The 19,362-nt window shown below is 38.0% G+C and overlaps 1 protein-coding gene across 1 annotated transcript in view; it reads right to left on the bottom strand.

The window, feature by feature from the left end:
* Positions 1 to 19,362, bottom strand: part of MAP3K4 (mitogen-activated protein kinase kinase kinase 4) — a gene marked incomplete at its 5' end in the record, with an annotated part of 61,116 nt that overhangs the window by 39,291 nt on the left and 2,463 nt on the right. The window contains 4 exons of the mRNA XM_035892745.1: positions 373 to 530; positions 3,226 to 3,372; positions 8,055 to 8,297; positions 12,554 to 13,935. Coding sequence (XP_035748638.1) covers positions 373 to 530; positions 3,226 to 3,372; positions 8,055 to 8,297; positions 12,554 to 13,935 — 1,930 coding nt within the window. The remainder of the gene's footprint in view (positions 1 to 372; positions 531 to 3,225; positions 3,373 to 8,054; positions 8,298 to 12,553; positions 13,936 to 19,362) is intronic.

Here is a 19,362-nt window from a genome sequence, read left to right as displayed (position 1 = left end):
TTCAGAGTCTTATTCAGGTAGTATGGCACCTTAAATTTCTTCCTACTCTGTCCAACACAAGAGAGCTGCCAAGTCTGCCCGCAGAAACAAGCAGCGTCTTGGGGGCCCTCAGTAACGCTATGTGCACAGGGCTAGCAGGAGCGGGGACTCTCCATACAAGCAGTCATTCCTGTTATAGCTAGAGTAAGAGCAATCTGCACTTACAGCATCCTGTATCCACAGTCATTGTAATAGTCCATATATCCACAAAGACTATCAATGGCTTACTGAGGCCTCAAGGAGCCCAATGTGGGAACCCTGAACAAGTGCTGACTTGAATATGTTATCTGGTACAAATCAACACCATCAGCAGAGTAATTAAATAATACCTACCAGAATAGTTTTCCAGCTTGAGCTTCACCTCCTCTTATATAAGGAGTTATTTCTTTGGTGAAATTCCATTCTTCCTCCAACAGGTTTTTTAAACTATGAGACGCTTGAGGTAACTGCTGTAGCATTTGGATCCAGCTTCGCATATAATCAAAGTAAACCTGTACATGGAAAGAGATAATTCAAACAGAAATTGTTACACAACATGTAACTAAGGACCATAACTTCTCAAATCAACAGTCTCCATATTATACAATTGGTAGGGAATATTTCAACAATATTTTTTGTTTGCTATGACTGAAAATGAGCTATGCATCTCCATACAAAATACGCTATTTATGGCTTGGGAAGTAAAAAGTGCTACTGAAGTATTAAATATTATGTCTCCACGATACTTTTCTGAAAATATTGACAGTACCACCACCTCGCTTGCTGTGCTGCTATTCACCATTGTATCAGTGAATACCCACAGCGGCCAGAGTTTCTAAAGCTTGACTACTGAAAACCAGTTTCTAAACCTTTTATTAACTGTATTACTCCAAAAGGTTTTGTCTGAACATATCCTCCTGAATATGGATAAGCGCATTGAACAGGCTTCTCAGATTCTACATTATACCTTGTATTCCTTCAAATCAAGACTTATATCTTGCCTTTATTTGATTATCATTGTTTTAAACCAACACAAAAATCGAGGTGAGTACAATTCTTCTTCAAACATCTGCTGCATCAGATCATACTGAATGCAAAAAATTAGCTGCAGTTTGGTTTAGTTCAATAATCCATAACATCAAGCAATGTCACTCCTTAGAAATGGTTAAGACACTTCCCACTGGTTTCAGGTATTTTCGGACCACACTGTAATAATGCCAAGATCACAGAATCATAGAATTGTTTGGCCTGGAAAGGACCTTAAAGATCATCTAGTTCCAACCCTCCTACCATGGGCAGGGACACCTTCCACTAGACTAGGTTGCTCAAAGCCTTATCCAACCTGGCCTTGAATGCTGCCAGAGATGGGGCATCCACAACTTCTCCGGACAACCTGTTCCAGTGTCTCACCACCCTCACAGTAAGGAATTTCCTCCTAATATTTAATCTAAATCAGTTTCAATCTAAATCATCTTTCAGTTTAAAACCATTACCCCTCATCCTATCATGATGCTTCCTCATAAAAAGTCTGTCCCCATCTTTCCTGTAGGCCCCCTTCACATACTGGAAGGCTGCTATAAGGTCTCCTGGGAGCCTTCTCTAGGCTGAACAATCCCAAGTCTCTCAGCCTGCCCATTGATCATTTTTGTGGCCCTCCTCTGGGCCCACTCAAGCAGGTCTGTGTCTTTTGTATGCTGGGGGCCCCAGAGCTGAATGCATTACTCCAGGTGGGGTCTCATGAGAGCAGAGTAGATAAAGAAAACCTTAAAACTCTACTCTGAGTTAGGTAGGTACTGTGTTCTGATAGCTTGAGGCTGTGGCCCCATTCTTGACTTTAATTCACCTTTCACTCTCAGCCTAATAACTCTTCCAGTACTCTTCTTGGTTACCTTGCCTGCCTATACAAAGAGTCCACAGGAAAAGCCAAAGAGTAAGTTCCACCCCCCACCCTTCATTGGTCCTGTCTTAACCTTTGGATTTCATACAAGTTTTCCCTATCCCTATTTTCAGTCCAGACCATCTCTTCAGCTCTTTTTGCCCAGCTGTCCCAGTCTTCTTACAAACTTGACCATTCATCCAATCTTTCTCCCCTGCTGCTGGCGCTACAGTAACCAGCAACTCTGTAATAGGCACAAACTGTGATTCTGATCACAGAAGTCTGATATATTTGCTCCTAGTTACACAGTCTTGTTACCATCCATTTCAAGACCTACAAAAAGCAAAATACTTATACAATTAAAACTGCTGCCAAAGTTCAAGCTCGTGCCTCAAAGCACAAAAACATTACAGCTAAATAAAAAATTTTAAAAATAAAAAAAAAAAGAGGTAAGGCATTTCGGAATTTCAAAATGGACAAGATGAACTATTTTCCTTTCTTCTAGCCAAGCCATTTCTTCTGGAAGTTTCCACAAATTTCAAATGAACATGAAGGCAGACATGCAGCACAAGAAACTATAAAGCATGACATATTTTCACCACTGCAGGCAATGAAAAGCATGTAATAGGAAAATCCACGCATACTCAACAATACTGGTACCAACAGCTCTGCTGACAAAACACTAGCAATGAGGTATTGAGGTGTATCTTGGTTTTGGGTTCCCCTCCCCACCCCTGAATAGCGAGGACAAAATTCAAACTCACAAAAGAATAAAAATCAGTCACATCCAAAGAAACAGTCATTTAAACTAAATTTACTAAAGAATATCTCATTTAATATCTTTCAGAGGCCAAGTATTTGTCTTGAAATTACTTCATTGTGTTTAACTTATTACAATAATGAATACACATTAAAAATAGGGCATCATTCATGGATGAATGCAATACCAAGATATTAAGACATGATGTTAGTCAAACAGCTGTATTTTTTTATTCAATACTAAAATGTTACTAACAGTTTAGTTTAAATGTATGGAATTTACAGTTCTATTTATGAACCATTTTATTGTAAATACAGGCATTTTACATGTACACTGTGCCACAGTCCAGTAAACAAAAAATCAGTATTGATAAAATCATTGCTACAATGACAATGGCTACTGTGTTACCTTTACAAGTCCATTAAAACAATAAAATAATATTAAAATAGCATAACAACAACAAAAAAATTAGCAAGACCCATACCCAACAGGGACAGTAGATTTCTATTAGCAGTATTCAGATTAATACACTTACTAGAACTTCAAATATTTTCTCCTTTTTGAAGCTTACCATTAACATTTTATGCAAGTCCTCTTCAAAAGAATCAATGTTGCAGTCAATCTTTTGTAAGTCATCTAACACCTCCCGTAACATAAACTGGTAATATTGCTTCATTAACAGGCCACCCTTCAGAACCTCTTTACACTCTCTCACTAGCTGCAAGAGAAAAACCCAAAAGCTGCCATCAGTCAAGACATTACTCTTAAATTCTCCCTGGGAAGTGAAAGCTTAATTTGTCAGTCCAGTTTGCCTAAATGTGCTAGTTTATCACTACATAATTTCTACAGTTTTTAGAAATGCATACGGTCGCTCTACATTTCTGCAGGAAAGAAGTGTCTAGTTTTCCAGGATTATTTAATTGCCATCACGCCATTTGCCACATAACTGTAGATGGAGCCAGAGGCAGATGTTTCAGACTTCATTCCCTTCACAGGGCCACAGCAAGCAACTTATTGGATAGTTAAAAGGTTTAGAAGTGGGCAAGAGGGCTCACAGTCATCAAATCACCAGTTTAGATGGAAGCAAGTTGGCAATAATATGCAATGTGTTTGACGATGCTGAGACCTATGAGAAATGTCTTACTACAGGAAATTCATTGTCGATCTACTGGGTAGGCATCCACAACCCTAAAACCTGTACCAGACCTGAAAACAGTTGGTATTTCTTTTGTTGTTTCCCTCGGCACAGGTAACATGAGAGAAGTTATCTTTTCAACCACAGAAGTGGTCACTTCTGGCCAAACAGCTGTCGCCCCTCCCTGAAAGCTTAGAAAGCTTTTATTTATTTGAAGAAAGGTGCACAACCACAGACATAGGAGTACACAAACAGCAAGAATGGTTTCAAAACTACACTAACAAATGCCTTTCCTTTAGAAGTCCTTCCAGTGCTAAGTGTGTTTTCTTCTGAAATTACCATCAGTCTCCAGGTCTTGCAACCCCTGACCTTTTCTGAGCAACAACTTCATTAAGTCAAGAGTCCGAGAGGAAGAGAGTGGTTCATCTGGAAGGTCAGAGGGGATGGAACTGTTGGTTGGTTAATCTGCTTTTTAAAATCTTGTATAATGGCTATCCTGGCAAAATAATATATCAATATAGTGGGCTCAATGCATGAGAAATTATAAAGGTATGAAAGCAAAAAACATACAATAATGTTATTAATATGACAAAGAGTCTTTGGAATCTTCTATAAGCAGAACATGTTACACTGTGCTCCCCTGCATGTAGGGGAAACGGGTAATGTTCTGAACTCTGTAGTTTAAAATTTACCAACAGTTAGGTGAAAAAGGAAAAAAAATAGGTTTTTTTTACAAGGTGTAAATCCAATAATTACACATTTATATCCCTAAAACGTCATACATTTAAAAATGAATGTGCATTCTTCACTCTCCACTCAATCACTTCCAGTGTACTCTGTTAACCGACTGGGTTCTTTTGCCCTGGGATGCACAAAGAAAAACATAATTTGTTCAGAGAATTTAAAATTAGTATTTAACTACCCATTATTCACAGAGACAGATGGGACTTGGCAGTATCACTTATCCATAGAACTTTACTATATAGAATGGCATATCTTACAGATACAAGCAAAGTTCACTTCTGAAACTTGCAGAGAGTAACATTTGTCTATTCCAAAATAAAATAACTCAAAAATTCATTAAAAAGAGACTTTGTGTTTAAGCAATACTGCTACACAGTGACGTGTAGTGCTATTGAATAACAGAATACAGGATTTAAAAAAACCTATTAGAGCTACCTTTAAGTGTCAACTTTTGGAACTGAAACTCAAGGCAAGAGGCAAACAAAAAATATGGTCTATAAAGAGCAACTAAAGAATGTGTATGTATATAACTACACCGATATAGCAAACCTGATTAAGAGGAACACAGTAACTAGTCAGTAAATTGTGGCCCTGCTCCAAGTGGTGTCAGTCACTTAGCAGAAATCAGGTAGATGTGACTTTTCACTTTTCAACTAGGTCAGACTACCTTAAAGTTAATGCATGCCATATGACAACAACAAACCGTAAGCAGTCTGTACAAAATGTTGATGGCTGACATAAGGACTGTTGACCCGTAATTTCCAGGAGATATCACAAGCTGTTAAGATCATCTAGACAAGAGTGCTAATTGTCAGATACTGTTTTCCCCACCCAAACAGACATCCTTTAACTGGCATCTTTAATCATTAGACCATGTGTTCAAATACTACCCGGTTAACAGGTGTGTGGGTAACAGAATTGGTAATTAAGAAATCAGCACCTGCACCAGCATACAATATGCTCCTGTGTTTCTAGTTATAGATTTAAATGGGTGTTGATGAAGAAGAAATTACTTGCTTGTAAATTGCATTTCACTATTACAGTATCAGTATAACCTGGAACTAAAAATCTTCTAGCAGTATTGACCTAATCTCTCCATTGATTTTCCTAAGGAAGAAGCTTTTATGAAATGACAGTATCATCTGCTACCTTTTTGAAGATACAAACTGGTATGAAAGATCCAGAGAGATCTGATAGTTATTCTGCAGAAGATCATGGTGCTGTAAGACACTCAACACAGGTTATAACAGACCGTGTCTAATTTAACCGCCTAACTGAAATAACCCATGTGTGCATGCACATACACATACACACACACCGTCCACTTCTCAGCACAAATAGAGAACTTGAGAACCACCCTGAACTGTTCAGGAACTATACTGCCACCACATAATGACAAATTGCCATTAAAAGAGAACAGCTCTCTCCAATGACACAGGATCATCAGGATCACAAAAGTTATTGCTAAAACACAAACACGGACGAGATGCCTCAAAAAGGGAAGCTAGTGACAAAGGATGGGAGAAAAAGCACACTGTCAGAAGTGCTGGTTCTAGTTTTCTTTTTGTGTGTGTACTTTTTCTTGCAAACCAGATTATTTTAATAGAATTGACTTGCTAGTAACCCAAAAATTTAACCTCACCTTGGAAAAGTTGAGTGTCAAGACTAGCGTGCCCAATACATTAAAACAGTACTGCTACACCTTTCAAATGGTACCAAAAAGTAGGAGACAAAGGTGTCCACGCCCCAAATGACATCCACTAGGTCAATCACTATAGAAACCAAATTGCACTGTGCTACACGCACACAAAGAATCATTCAAGGGACTGGGTTTGTTCAACCTAGAGAAGAGAACATGCAAGGGGAATCTAATCACAGTTTTCCAATACCTACAGGGTAGTTACAGAGAAAACACAGGCACTCCTTTCACAAGGATGCACAGCGACATGACAAGAGGCAACAGGCACAAGTTGCTTTAGGGAAATTCTGTCTCGATACAAGAAACAATACTTTACTGGGGAAAAAAAAATAAACACTGGAACAGATTGTCTGGAAAAGCAGTGGAATCTTTCCCTCACTGAAAGTATTCACAATCTGGCCTAACAAGGCCCTGGATAACCTAATACAGGTCCCAGCTTCCAGAAGGTAGGACCAGAGTCTTTGTAATTCTGTAATATTCTGTGAAGGTGCAGAACAAAACAGACCCCTAGACTCCAGTTTGAGCCTGCTCAAGATTTCAGGAATTGTAATTCTTCAGGAAGCAAATAGATCTATTTGTGAAATATCCTCCACAGCCCCTTTGCCTGTTCAGAAATATTGCGTGGGACAGCAAGCATTTGCTGAGTTAATTCATTTTTTCAATGTAATTAGTGAAACAGTATACACCATCAAAACAGTCTGTAACAAACACATTGTCTTCCAGGAAGAAACTGTCATTTTTACTTAACTCAAAGTCCACAAGCAGAATACAAAATGTAAGGGAAAAAAAATAGCCCCAGCCTCTAGGAAAAAAAGGATATAACGTGCTTTACAATACAGTATGTTATACTATATTTTACTATGACTCTCAAGATTGAAATTGTAGGTACTGTGCTTTTGGATATAAGGGCATCCAAAATCCTAGTATATCAAGGAAAGAAAAAGGGGGGGAGTAAGGGGAATTGGGGGGCGGAGTGGGGAGAACAGAGGACTGAAATTTATTTGGGACCATAAGGTCACTTAGCAATTGATTTTGGAGCAGCAAATGTGAAATCATAATCAGCCCAAGAGCTTATTTAAATGTTTACCCTTAAAGACCACCTGATAAAATCCTGATCTGGTTATGCTTGCCAAGGAGCAGGGGAATGACTTCATACAATTTTAGTATGTCCTAGATTACACTTTGAAAAATGACATTGATCTAAACAGCCTTCATTGTATCCGATAACCACCAGAAAAGAAATCCTCATACAACATTCTCAAACAGTGACAGAACTGACAATCCTGTTTCACTATCCACAGAAAACATCAAGTATTTATATAAAACAATATGCTGGGAAAGAAGATTTTTTTTTTTTTAACTTTGTTTTTTCTTCTTAATCAACTTCTACGATGTGTCCACCGCATGCTGGCAAATGTCTGACATTTACAAAGAAAAAAGCATCAAATCAAAGAAAAAAAGAAATATACAGACCCTTAAAACTGGTTACACTGCCTAAGAAACCGAAATGGAGGCAGATGCACTGAACAGGGTTATAGAGCTTACAATGCAAATGGTACAAATACTGTTTACTTTCTCTGATTGACAATTCTTTAATCACCAGTTTTGATTCCTGGAAGTCTAAATCAGAGTGGTATATATGGCCAGTTGTTTACTATGCAAAAAACAGATCTCCATATGAAACACAAGACTATTTATAACAGCTATAACAATTATATTGTCATTTCTTAAAATAATCCTCTTTAAACCAACAACCTTACTGTAACGAAATGACAAAGTCATTTCAAAGAGGAAATATAAAAAAGAAACAGTTGACGCAAACCTGTTTAATACTCAAAAGAGATGGTTCCCCAGCAGGTCTTTGTTCCAACCTTAGCTTGAGACATTCATGGATAACATTGAGCAGGACTCGGCAGAGGACCAAGAATGCAGGTTCAAAAGACGGTAAATCCATGGATTTCAGCTCCTCCCATGATACAGTGCTGCATTTTTGCTCACAACAAGGTGGGGAATTTAATAACTGCACGTAATCTGAACATAACATGGGATCTGGAAATTCTGAAAACTGTAACAAGAAATAGGTATCATGAAAAGGATCCTTAAATTGTGCATGCACAAAAGTCTGTTTTGTAAAGGTAAGATTCTATTTTAACTGGCACATCAACCACAGAACCTTCCATTTATCTTTTATTTTTTTTTTTTTATTTTCTATATTTGAGGATCACCAGGCTGAGGAAAACTATTATGGACCTTTGGGAGTGAACAAAGCAATCTCTTACTTTATGTTTCTGTTTTAAAATGTTTAAAGCATCCATTAAAGCCAGAGATCACTTCACTATACAGGAAGAAACTGCTGTTTGAGGTTAAGATGAACATACAAGTCAAGCCAAACATAATATATAGGAACATTACAAGATACAATACTTGAAAATTTCAAAATATATTAACAAATAAATAAATAAAAAGTCTTACACTAATGACTACACCTAGAGAAGTGAGTTTGCACTTGGCTACCTAAGGTGACTAACCTCATTCCCTTGCAAATACATAGTGGATATATTACATAAAACTCCACATTGTAAAGTAATGCAATATTCAAGAAAGTATCACTAGCTAAATTGAACAGAACTGTTGAAAAAATAACTCAGGAACTTTGGTAGATGTTAAGAAATTGAAACTGAAATTTAAAAAGGGTTAGATAAAATATTAAGAGATCAATCTAGTCTTTTCAATTAATAAACTTATTTTTCATTTAAACGCAAATTACATTTAAATGAAATGACATTTCTAATTATAGAAAATAACTTATATGATCTGAAATAGACATCCTAGATTTCTAAACTGTATACCTTGTGGTAACATTCTAAGCAAAACTGTACATGGAAGCACTCGGGTTTAATTTAGGAAGAAAATTTGGACTGCAGTATGTGTGCAGCTCAAAGATAACAACACACTGTACATCGTCTAAGGATAAGATTTGTTTCAGATTAAGTTTGGTTTATTCTCATTCCATTTCACAGCCGCTAACTATGACACCTGAATATCCTTCATTTGTATATTAGGCATAACTAGCATTTTTTAGGTTTTTCTTCAGTGCCAAAGTTAAATAACAGCACTTCAAAGGAGAGGAAAAAATTACCAGAAATTAGATCAGATGATTAAGTGCTACCTAGAAAGTTAAAAAAAAAATTACACCACTTTTAAGCTTGTCACCTAGTAGACAATAAAAAAAAATTAAACTAAAATTGTTTATTCCTTTACACCTAAACACACATTTTTTACATTTGTGCCTACAGTGTCATACAAGCTCTTCTTTCTCAGAAGAGCCACACAAAATTACAGCTACTGACATTCAGTTTTCTTGGTGTTTTTATTTTTTAGTATTGCAATGTTTCTCAGCTGTCATGGGGGATGGAATGGCATATTCGTTACTGACTAACGTTGGCACAAAACGTATTATGTGCTGCAGATTCTTAGGTGGTTTATAAAACCACTAGCTCATTATGCAGAGACAGCAAACATGCATGAGTGGGGATTTCCTCTATACCTAGGTTTAGTTGAAGTTTAACCACTAGTCGATCTACAGTATAAGAACTTATCTTCTTAGATGGCATATTACCGTCTTCTTTTTACTCACTCTCTTTTAAAGAAACGCATAGTGCCAGAATAGCACCAGAGCTAAAGGCTTATATACAAGAGGTTTTCATTAGTAAAGATCATGAAAATACTGCACTCCTACAGTATAACAAAACATTTAAAGAAATACATTCCTCATTGTGATGCAAGTACAGTGTTGGAAAAAATAGTTCTTATAAAAATACTAAAGAACTAGTCTATGAGTAAAACCAACACAGTTAAATTGAAGAAACATATTATTTCATTTTCTAACATTAAGGGTAACAGGACATGACGTTAGGGCTTAGTATTAGACATCTAAACTTCTATTGTTCAGTTTGACTAATCTTAGTCTTCAGCAGGCCCAGTCTGAAATGTTTGAAGTGACTACCAAACAGTTCTTAAAAAAAAACCAAGAAAACAAAGTCCAAGCCATTTACTGAGGTCATATATAAAATCCATACTCAAAAGTGCAGCCAGTTGAATATTTGTTTAAACAGGGTACATGGGCTTAAATTATACTAAAATAACACTTCTGATTTAGTAAACCAAAATAAGAAATATTAGCCATTTTCTTTAAGAATCAAATAATACAACTTCTACAAAAAACAGACTCTATAGTGCCTTGAGCCTATGAGGAATGAAACTTGTACTTCAAAAAACACTAAAACCAGCCATCTGTATAAACATTTACATACATTTAAGATGAAATGAGCATTAAAATGCATACAGTGGAAGAACCCAGAAAGCACATTTTAGATGCGAGATAGCGTTTAAGTAACAACAGAAATGGAAGTATGTCCAGAGATTTTAAAGTGTATGTACACACATGAACACAGAGTCAAGATATAAAAAAACCAGAAGTAACCAGAAGCTCCGGCTGCATACTAATATCAAACTGAACTGCACTAAAAAAACCCAAGATTCTACATTCAAAGTACTGTCAGATGCAAAAACCAAGCAATTCAAAACCAACTCTTCTATTTTATTCTGATGTCATCTTTTGCTGCAGTAAGTACCACACTTCTGACAAACAGTATTTTCTTTTTTTGACAGCATTCATTTAATTTTTGTGCAGGAAAGAAGTTTACAATTTTATAACATTCACCTTTAGTCAGAAAGTAATTTCTTAAAAGCTGACAATATTCTAAAGAAAACGTAGTAGTTAGTGAAAATGAACATTCAAGCCGCAAATATAGAGAAGGAGGGAGAAAAGATTAACCTGACATCTTACGCAAGTCATCCAATGCTAAATTAGCACAAAAGTTAATTCTGTGAAGCTGCAGCAAAGACTCTAGCTACCAGTATTTCATTAACTTCTTTTAAGAACCCTTATGAAGTCAAAACATTTGGGATATTTAGCAATTTCAAAAATACATTCAAAGTAGTTTTCAATACCCCCAAATTATGTTTTATGTCCACTGGTTTTTTTTAAAGGTATTTCTACCTATATATTAAGCTGAACTTTCTATCTAAGTATATGTGGTTTAGGTGTACTTTTGGTTACTGTAACAGATACCTGCAAGTTTTGCTTAGGCACATGACTCTCTAGAAATACACAAGTATTTTCTTAATGCAAAACTTCCTAGAACACAAGTTGAAACCAATTAGAGAATAAATAAAAATTCAACTAATAGCTTCATTTTTGACAGTAATATCGACATTAGCACATCAGTTCAAATAAAAGCTTTTTCAAAGTCAAGTAACTTTATAAATTTATTCATCCTAAAAAAAAATAACCTCCAAGGGAGATAAACAATTCTTGTTCCTTTTGCAAATGTGACGGTCAATGCTAAGAGATCATCAACACGTCAAAGACCCCATATGGTATCCATATTAGAATAGGCATGTTGGCTAAGAAATTCCTTTGTCCAGAATCCATGGTGCCATTTTATTGAGAAGGGCAAGTAATCCTTACTACCAGTTCTTCATAATATAAAAATGCCTACACATTAGATAACAGTTTATATTAAGAAACGAAAGAATTAGTGACTACAACTTACCATATGAAACTTCAGCTACTGTCCTTTGTTTACTTCTTACTTCATAATTTTGTTTTTATTAACTCACAATGATTCTTAATTAAGAATGTAAAATGACCCAAAACAAAGAAAAATTAAACTAAGAGCCAGCTGAAAAATGCAACATGCTAACATGACTTGCTTTTGTAGATTGCAAGGTTAAGAGAGTCCATTCATTTATCCAATCTGGCTCAAGCATAACGCGCCACCAGAGCACTTCATCATTTAGATGAGGAAAACCCCAAAATAATAGCTATGTTTTCATAAAGGATGTCTTGCAGAGAGATATCCAGTCTTGAAGACACGAAAAGGAAAGTGACCACTTCCACAGCTAATTTTTCTCATGATTCAACTTCTGTACCTAATTTTCCATTGTAATTTTTCTGACTTACGGCTTTAGACATTAGAAAATGTCATGAGCGAAGATGTTATCATTAAAATGTCATTTCCATTACAAACAAGAACAGGGGACTAGCTTGTGCTTCACACAAATTCTAATTCAGGTCAAATGACAGATTCGTTTCAGCGGAAGCAGAACTAGGCTCTTAATCATAACATACGCTATCTTTCAAAAACCAACAAAGCAACCAGGATTTTCCTAAGATCCCAATTCCCCCAGTTTCCGTTAGAAACAATATAGCAGGGGAGGTACTCCTATTACCCATTTACACTAGCAGCAACCTACCTCCAGCTGATGATCACTCCTTACCAACGCCATACGGGCCCTTTGCAATGAACCATGCATTAGCTTGTGCAGTCTTAAAATTAGCTTCCTCAACCCCATTTGCTTCAGTGCTTTATCTACAAACGGCCTGTAAATAGAGGTCAAACAGTGTTGGCTGCAGCTTGTCTCAGCACTGCATTCTGGAATAACCCAAGAGGTGGAGTCATCCTCAGATTCAAGCCTATCAAGCCTCCTTGAAAAATGGTCCTGAAAGTCAAAATTTGGCTTATTAGTAAAATTGTTCTTGATGGCTTGTCTAAGTTCCTCAACACTCTCCTCAGAGATTTGTTCTTCACCATCGCTCTCCTCTGTGCACGTTCCTGAGGATTCCTTTACTTCTGTTGCCCTATCAACTTCTTCATCCTCTGGATCATTGTACTTAGATGGTCGAGGAGAAGGAATTTCAAACACTGGCCAGCCAATGTCAGAAAGATTTTTGATGCCCAATACAGTTCCCATAATCCTTAGTTTTTGATTTAAGTCTTTCGTAATATTTAACCATAGACAGAGTGCCTGCACTCTGTCTTGGAAGTCCTTTGCAGCATACTTTTCATAGTCCTTTTGAAGAGCCTGCAGAGACGGATAAAGTGCTTCTATATACTCTAGCAGCTCCATTATCCGCTTTACTTGCTCAAATGAGACCCGCTGGCGATGGAGGTGTTCGTGGTAACTTGAGTAACCCAAAGCACTAGTTCCACATGTTGCTTTGCAAACTCCTTCTCCTGAAGTACCATTGAGACTGGCTCCATTTTTTACACAGGAGAAGCTTCCATAGTTCACTTTGAAGGTGAGGATTTCATTGATGATATCAGGGATAGCTTGACGGGCTGCATAGAGATAGAGGTCTTGGTCATTAATGCTCCGGCCAGCATGCCAAGCTTGCAGCTCCAGCCAGATCAGTTCATTGGATCGGTTCAGCCAGACAGAAGAGGTGTTTTCCTGTCCTCTTTGCTCCCTGTCCTTTTTCTTTGAGACTGAGGTAAGTTTTAACAAAAGCCGCAGGGTTTCGAAGAACTTTAAGCGGTCTGCTGGGCAATCAGTCCTAGAAGTCTGGCGTGCAGTTCTGGGTATTGGCATGGGCACAGAGACTGGAAGCTTAGCATTGCTACAGCCAAGGCTGAGGTAAGGCTTATTGAGATCAACATCTGGAATTGGTTTTTTTGGCAGAGACCCACCAACTGAGTCTAACATAAATGAGCACTGCACATTTTTCTTGTGATCTCGTTCTGTTGTCCTTAGGGCGTCTCGGATCTTTTTTCCTTGCTTATAGCTGTGCTCCTCCACATTCTCAATAGTTTTCCCATTGTCTTTATGCACAGACTGAGCTGGCACACTCATCTTTTCTGTAAGAGAAGAAAAAAGAAAAAGAAAGAATGTGACTGCAGCAACAAGAAAAAGCACTGATCAATCCAGCTCTCGATCACATTTGTTAGGTTGAGCATAAAAATTGTTTAATTTCAATAAAAAAAAAGTAGGCATGGGTAGAAGTAAAACATAGTCTTGGCAATTACCATTAGCATAGCTAAATCAATAGTAGCACCAAAAGCATTTTTTTTTTCTCTTCTTGCTCTACCTCTTTTGTAGAAAGGACCTCAGAGAATTCTCATTATCCTGAGTGTGCCATCTACTGAGAACTGAGTATGATCAACAGGAAAAGAATGGTTACCAAGTTTATTTTCCACACATTTGTCACACAAACTCCCAAACAAAAACTCAAAATGCAACAGAGCATTATTAAGGTTTCCAAGTCAAACAGAATTAAAAAGAGTCCATTGTGCATGCAATTTCATAAAAACTGGAGCAAGTACAGATTCTGAAATTCAGTGTGAATGATCTGATCCTGGCTCCTGTGGGGCTTGATCTTAGTTCTGGAAACCCCTCTGTAGTTTTAATACACTGCCTCAGCACCAGAAGCCTACTTCCCCACTCTCCCACCACACTTAAGACTTGTCTTCTCCCTTACTACGTAACAGCAGCCCTTTCCTGCCTAATTGTGCAATCTCCTCTTCTTTTCCTGTTCTTTCCTCGGGAGCAGCAGACCTTATCACTCTTCTATAGCACTAATGAAAGCACTTCAATCCAGGCTTTGTGGATCAGGACAGGAGGAACTACTTGGTATTAAAGCAGTGGTTCTCTTTATCTCTCTCTCTCTCTTAAGGAGTTGTTGGTAGGCTGCAGAGAAGCACCTGTACATAGACTAGTTGCAGCTCAGGGATCAGCAGCTGGAACACTGCAAGCTACACAGTCACAGGGTCCCTGCATATTCAAGAAAAGAAAATACTTTCAGAAAGACAGCTGAACACTTTATCTTCTTTTCACTGTTCACATCTGCCACGCGTGGCTTATTCCCCATTCTAGAAGTAGCAATTTCCTTAGAGTCTTTGCTACAGTGCTCCTCACTACAACATCCATTTATACCAGCAATATTAATATGCTATTTGGAAAACAGGCCTGCTCAGTGGAAGAATATTATTATTTCCTTTCTATATATGGAAAATATGATAGAGAAAGATCTGTCAAGCCAGCATACTTTTGGGTGCCAAAAATGGGAAGAGCTATTGCTCAACATTTCAGAACATTGAGCACTTCATGTTCAATGCTCCATGACTTCAATTGCACCTTGAATACTCAACAATTTGCAAACCACATCCTAGAATCTCTAGCTTGCTTCTAGGAAAACAAAAAACAGACAGAAGATTTTAATTTGTGCTCTTTGCCTAGCATCACACAAATTTTCATGACAGAATGCTGTTATCATATGATACACTTCATTGGCTTATGATCAGATGGCCCTTCATTCTTGTTTCATTCACAACATATCACCCAGCACCTGCAACAAAAGAAGGTACAGTCATACAGAAATCTGTTTCCCTCATCGCAAAATTCCGAACAACCTCTACTCATGTAAGACAGCAGCTCTTTGGAAAAGAACTGGTGTGGTAATGTAACTCAAAAGCTATCAAATGTATGCACACAAAGGCATTGTATGAAGGTTGCAGAGATGTCTGAAATAAAAGCGGAGAGTTACACAGTCAGAGCACCTTCCTTTACATGTTTCCATTACAAACCCTGTTTTGAACTTGTCATGGTTTAAACCCAGCCAGCAACTAAGCATCAGCCAGCCGCTCGCTTGTTCCCCCCTCCTGGTGGGATGGGGGAGAGAATTGGAAGAGAAAACCCATGGGGTGAGGTAAGAGCAGTTTAATAATGGAAATAAAATGCAGTAAAATAGCAGTAGTAGTAGTAGTAATAATAATAACAATATACAAAGCAAGTGATACACAATGCAATTGCTCACCACCCACTGGCCGATGCTCAGCTGGTCTCCGAGCAGTGACTGCAGTCCCATCTCCCCACCCCAGCCAATTCCCTCCCAAAGCATGACGTCATATGGTGTGGGATACCCCTTGGGCCAGTTGGGGTCAGCTGTCCCAGCTGTGCCCCCTCCCAGCTTCTTGAGCACCTGGCAGAGCAGGGGAAGTGGAACAAGTCCTTGCCTAGTGTAAGCCCTGCTTAACAACAACTAAAGCATCAGAGTGTTATCAACCTTCTTCTCATCCTAAATCCAAAACACAGCACTGTGCCAGCTACTAGGAAGAAAATTAACTCTATCCCAGCCAAAACCAGGACACAGCTGTTAATGAGCAATAAGTGAGTTAATAAGGGTGTGACTTGCTACACTGCCTCCTTCCAATCCCCATATCTAAAAAATATAACTTAACCCTTGCCATAGTTGTGTGGGACTGGGGCACGTCACAACGCGTACAATGGCACTTAACTCTGGGGAAAAAAAGAAATTATTTTTTGAAGGATATCAGGAAGAAAGAAGAAACACAAAGTCATCACAGAAACTGTTTCTCACAAATACAGGCTTTATTAATGCCTCTTATACTACTTTTATTTCAGGTATACATACATTTTTCTCTGAATACCTACCAAATACAACAGCAGATGACATACAAACTCAAACACAGTTTTTCTCCTGGAAATTAAAACCTATCAGTCATTCTAAGAAACTTGCTATGGAATTCGCCGCCATAGATTTTACATTTATCTACTCAAACACTACTGTCAGACAGCAGTACCTCACCCTCACTGGTTACTAACTCATGAAGTTCACCACCACCAGACAGAACACAAAACTAAATGTCCTGCTGAATATATCAGCTTGAATTCCATACCACAGCTGGAGCTGCTGCGAGGAGGCAACAGCCCAAAAAGCTAGGGCAGGCAAGCAGCGGGAAGATGCACTCTGCATTGGCAGGAAAGAAGGAGGAAGATGAAGGAGGTTGGCAGAGATGAAACACACACACACACACACACCCCCAAAACTCTGAGGTAGATTAGAAATGGATCAACTTTTAATAGCACGCTGGTGTTAAAGATTTTGGTGACCCTGCAAAATAAATGAAACACCTGTCACATTTAAAGATCACTTTCTGAACTTAACACTCTAGCTACAGGAGGTCCCCTAAACCTCTTAAGTTTGTATTTTTAACATGTTATTCTCCTTTAGTATTAATCTTCAGATTCCCCACTCCACCAAAACACATTGAAAGGTAAGTTAAAAATATGATTCATTATTAGACATCCAAAATGCCCTAATACTTGAATATTCACCTTTTCACAAAGTCCAGGCACAATAACCTAGAAATTGTTTCAAAATCCCCTCATTTTTAAAAAAAAAACAAAAGCCAACAACCAAGGGGCCAATGATTCAAACATACCTGACAATTCTGCAGTAAATGAGTATCAATGACTGTATGAGTTCCTACTAATTTTATTGCAGTTTTGTAATATTTGTTAAATTAATTTTTAAAACAAGTTCAGCTGTACTAACAAATTTTGTAAGAAACTTGGTGTGACAGAAATTAAGCAAACAAACATTGGAGATGCAAGTAAGCAAGTCCCTAATGCTCAAAATTCTTTCAGTTGTCTGAATAAAGATGCATTAAAATCTGTGTTATATGTAAATGTCTGAAAAGTTATTTCAAATTTAGTTTTTAAACTGATTAGTTACACCAAACTAACCCCTGAATGAATTCTCTTACTGAAGTAAAACTGATTCCATCTCAATAACAGCATGTGCATACACATTAGAGGTCAATCAACTAGTCTACTTTGAAGTTGTTGGGTTTGGGGTGGGTTTGGGTTTTCCCCTCCCCCCCCACAATACAGGATATATTTTCTGAGATTGTACATCTAGGCAAAGTTAAACAAAATGAACTATGAACTTTCCAGAAAAAGATACTTTACACAATGCAACACTATCCAATTCATCACCCCCAAACATATTCTAAGATACACTCACAACAACCAAGAACAGGATATTATTATTCCAGAAGCAAGAACCATTCCCCTCACAAGTGGAAAGAGAGAGACCTTGCTCCAAAAAAAAAAATCAAAATCTATTAGCAGGGATAAACATCATCTCCCTATTTCCCATAAAGTTATCAATCCTCAATATGAGCTCAGCACCAAAGGGTTACTATGAAATATTATTATACATTACAGTTCTTTAGTATCCCAATTTCTCTGTTTAGAATCTAACAGGGTTTTTTAAAAGCACAGAAAGAAACAAGAAAACTCACAGACAGCAAGGAAAGTTGTTACATAACTACCATGCACAGAACTAAATAAGGTTAATGTTGCATTAGAAGGGTTTAACTTAGCCAAAAGGCATAAATAAGAGCCAGTAAAAAAAGCTTAATTCCAATGCCTACATAGCTAACTGGCAAGTATAACAAGATTTCTCTTCAATTTAGTTTAAGGAAGAGGTCTTCTGATGAACGCTCTGTTCACAGTGACACTATTCAGAGGCTGCATGAAATGGAAGGGAACCAAAAGCTTTTGAAGATGTTTTCATGGACCCTTCTCTTACTATGAACTTGCACTCCACAACTCTACGCAACTGAAGAATAGGCTGTATTCCCTTATTCACACTAAACCATTTACCTTCTTCTCCACTACATTTTACCTTGAAAACATAATCCTTGCAAGTAAATGCACTCTGTGATAAAATTACCTGCAGTGTGTGGAAGATAACTTCCTGACACAGCTGGTAAGTGAGCCTACCAGGGAAGGTGCCCTGCTTGACCTCCTATTCACTAATAGAGAAGGACTGGTGGGAGAGGTGGTAGTCGGAGGTCATCTTGGCCTTAGTGATCATGAAATGGTAGAGTTTTCGATCTGTGGTGAGGTAAGGAAGGGGGTCAGCAACACCGCCACCATGGACTTCTGGAGGGCAGACTTTGACCTGTTCAGAATGCTGGTTGGGAGAGTCCCTTGGGAGATAGTCCTGAAGGGCAAAGGCGTCCAGGAAGGCTGGGGTATTTTTCAAGGAAGAAGTCTTAAAGGCACATGACCAGGCTGTCCCCATGTGCCATAAGACAAATCGTCAAGGAAGACTACCAGCCTGGCTGGACAGAGGTCTACTACTGCGACTCAGGAAAAAAAGGAGAGCTTACCAGGACTAAGGAAAAAAAGGAGAGCTTACCAGCTCTGGAAGAAGGGGCAGGCAACCCAAGAAGAGTACAGGGATCTTGTCAGGTCATGCAGAGAGGAAATTAGAAAGGCAAAAGCCCAACTAGAACTCAACCTGGCCACTGTTGTAAGGGATAATAAGAAAAGTTTTTACAAATACGTTAAAAGCAAAAAGAGAGCCAGGGAGAACCTCCATCCTCTAGTGGATGCAAGGGGGAACATTGCCACTAAAGATGAGGAAAAGGCTGATACTCAACGCCTTCTTTGCCTCGGTCTTTAATGGCCCG

Source organism: Egretta garzetta, unplaced genomic scaffold (genome assembly GCF_000687185.1).
Source record: "Egretta garzetta isolate BGI_Z169 unplaced genomic scaffold, ASM68718v1 scaffold744, whole genome shotgun sequence".
In the NCBI taxonomy this organism is placed as follows: domain Eukaryota; kingdom Metazoa; phylum Chordata; class Aves; order Pelecaniformes; family Ardeidae; genus Egretta; species Egretta garzetta.
The sequence above is the reverse complement of the archived record's forward strand: the minus strand, read 5'-3'. Positions and strand labels throughout refer to the sequence as shown.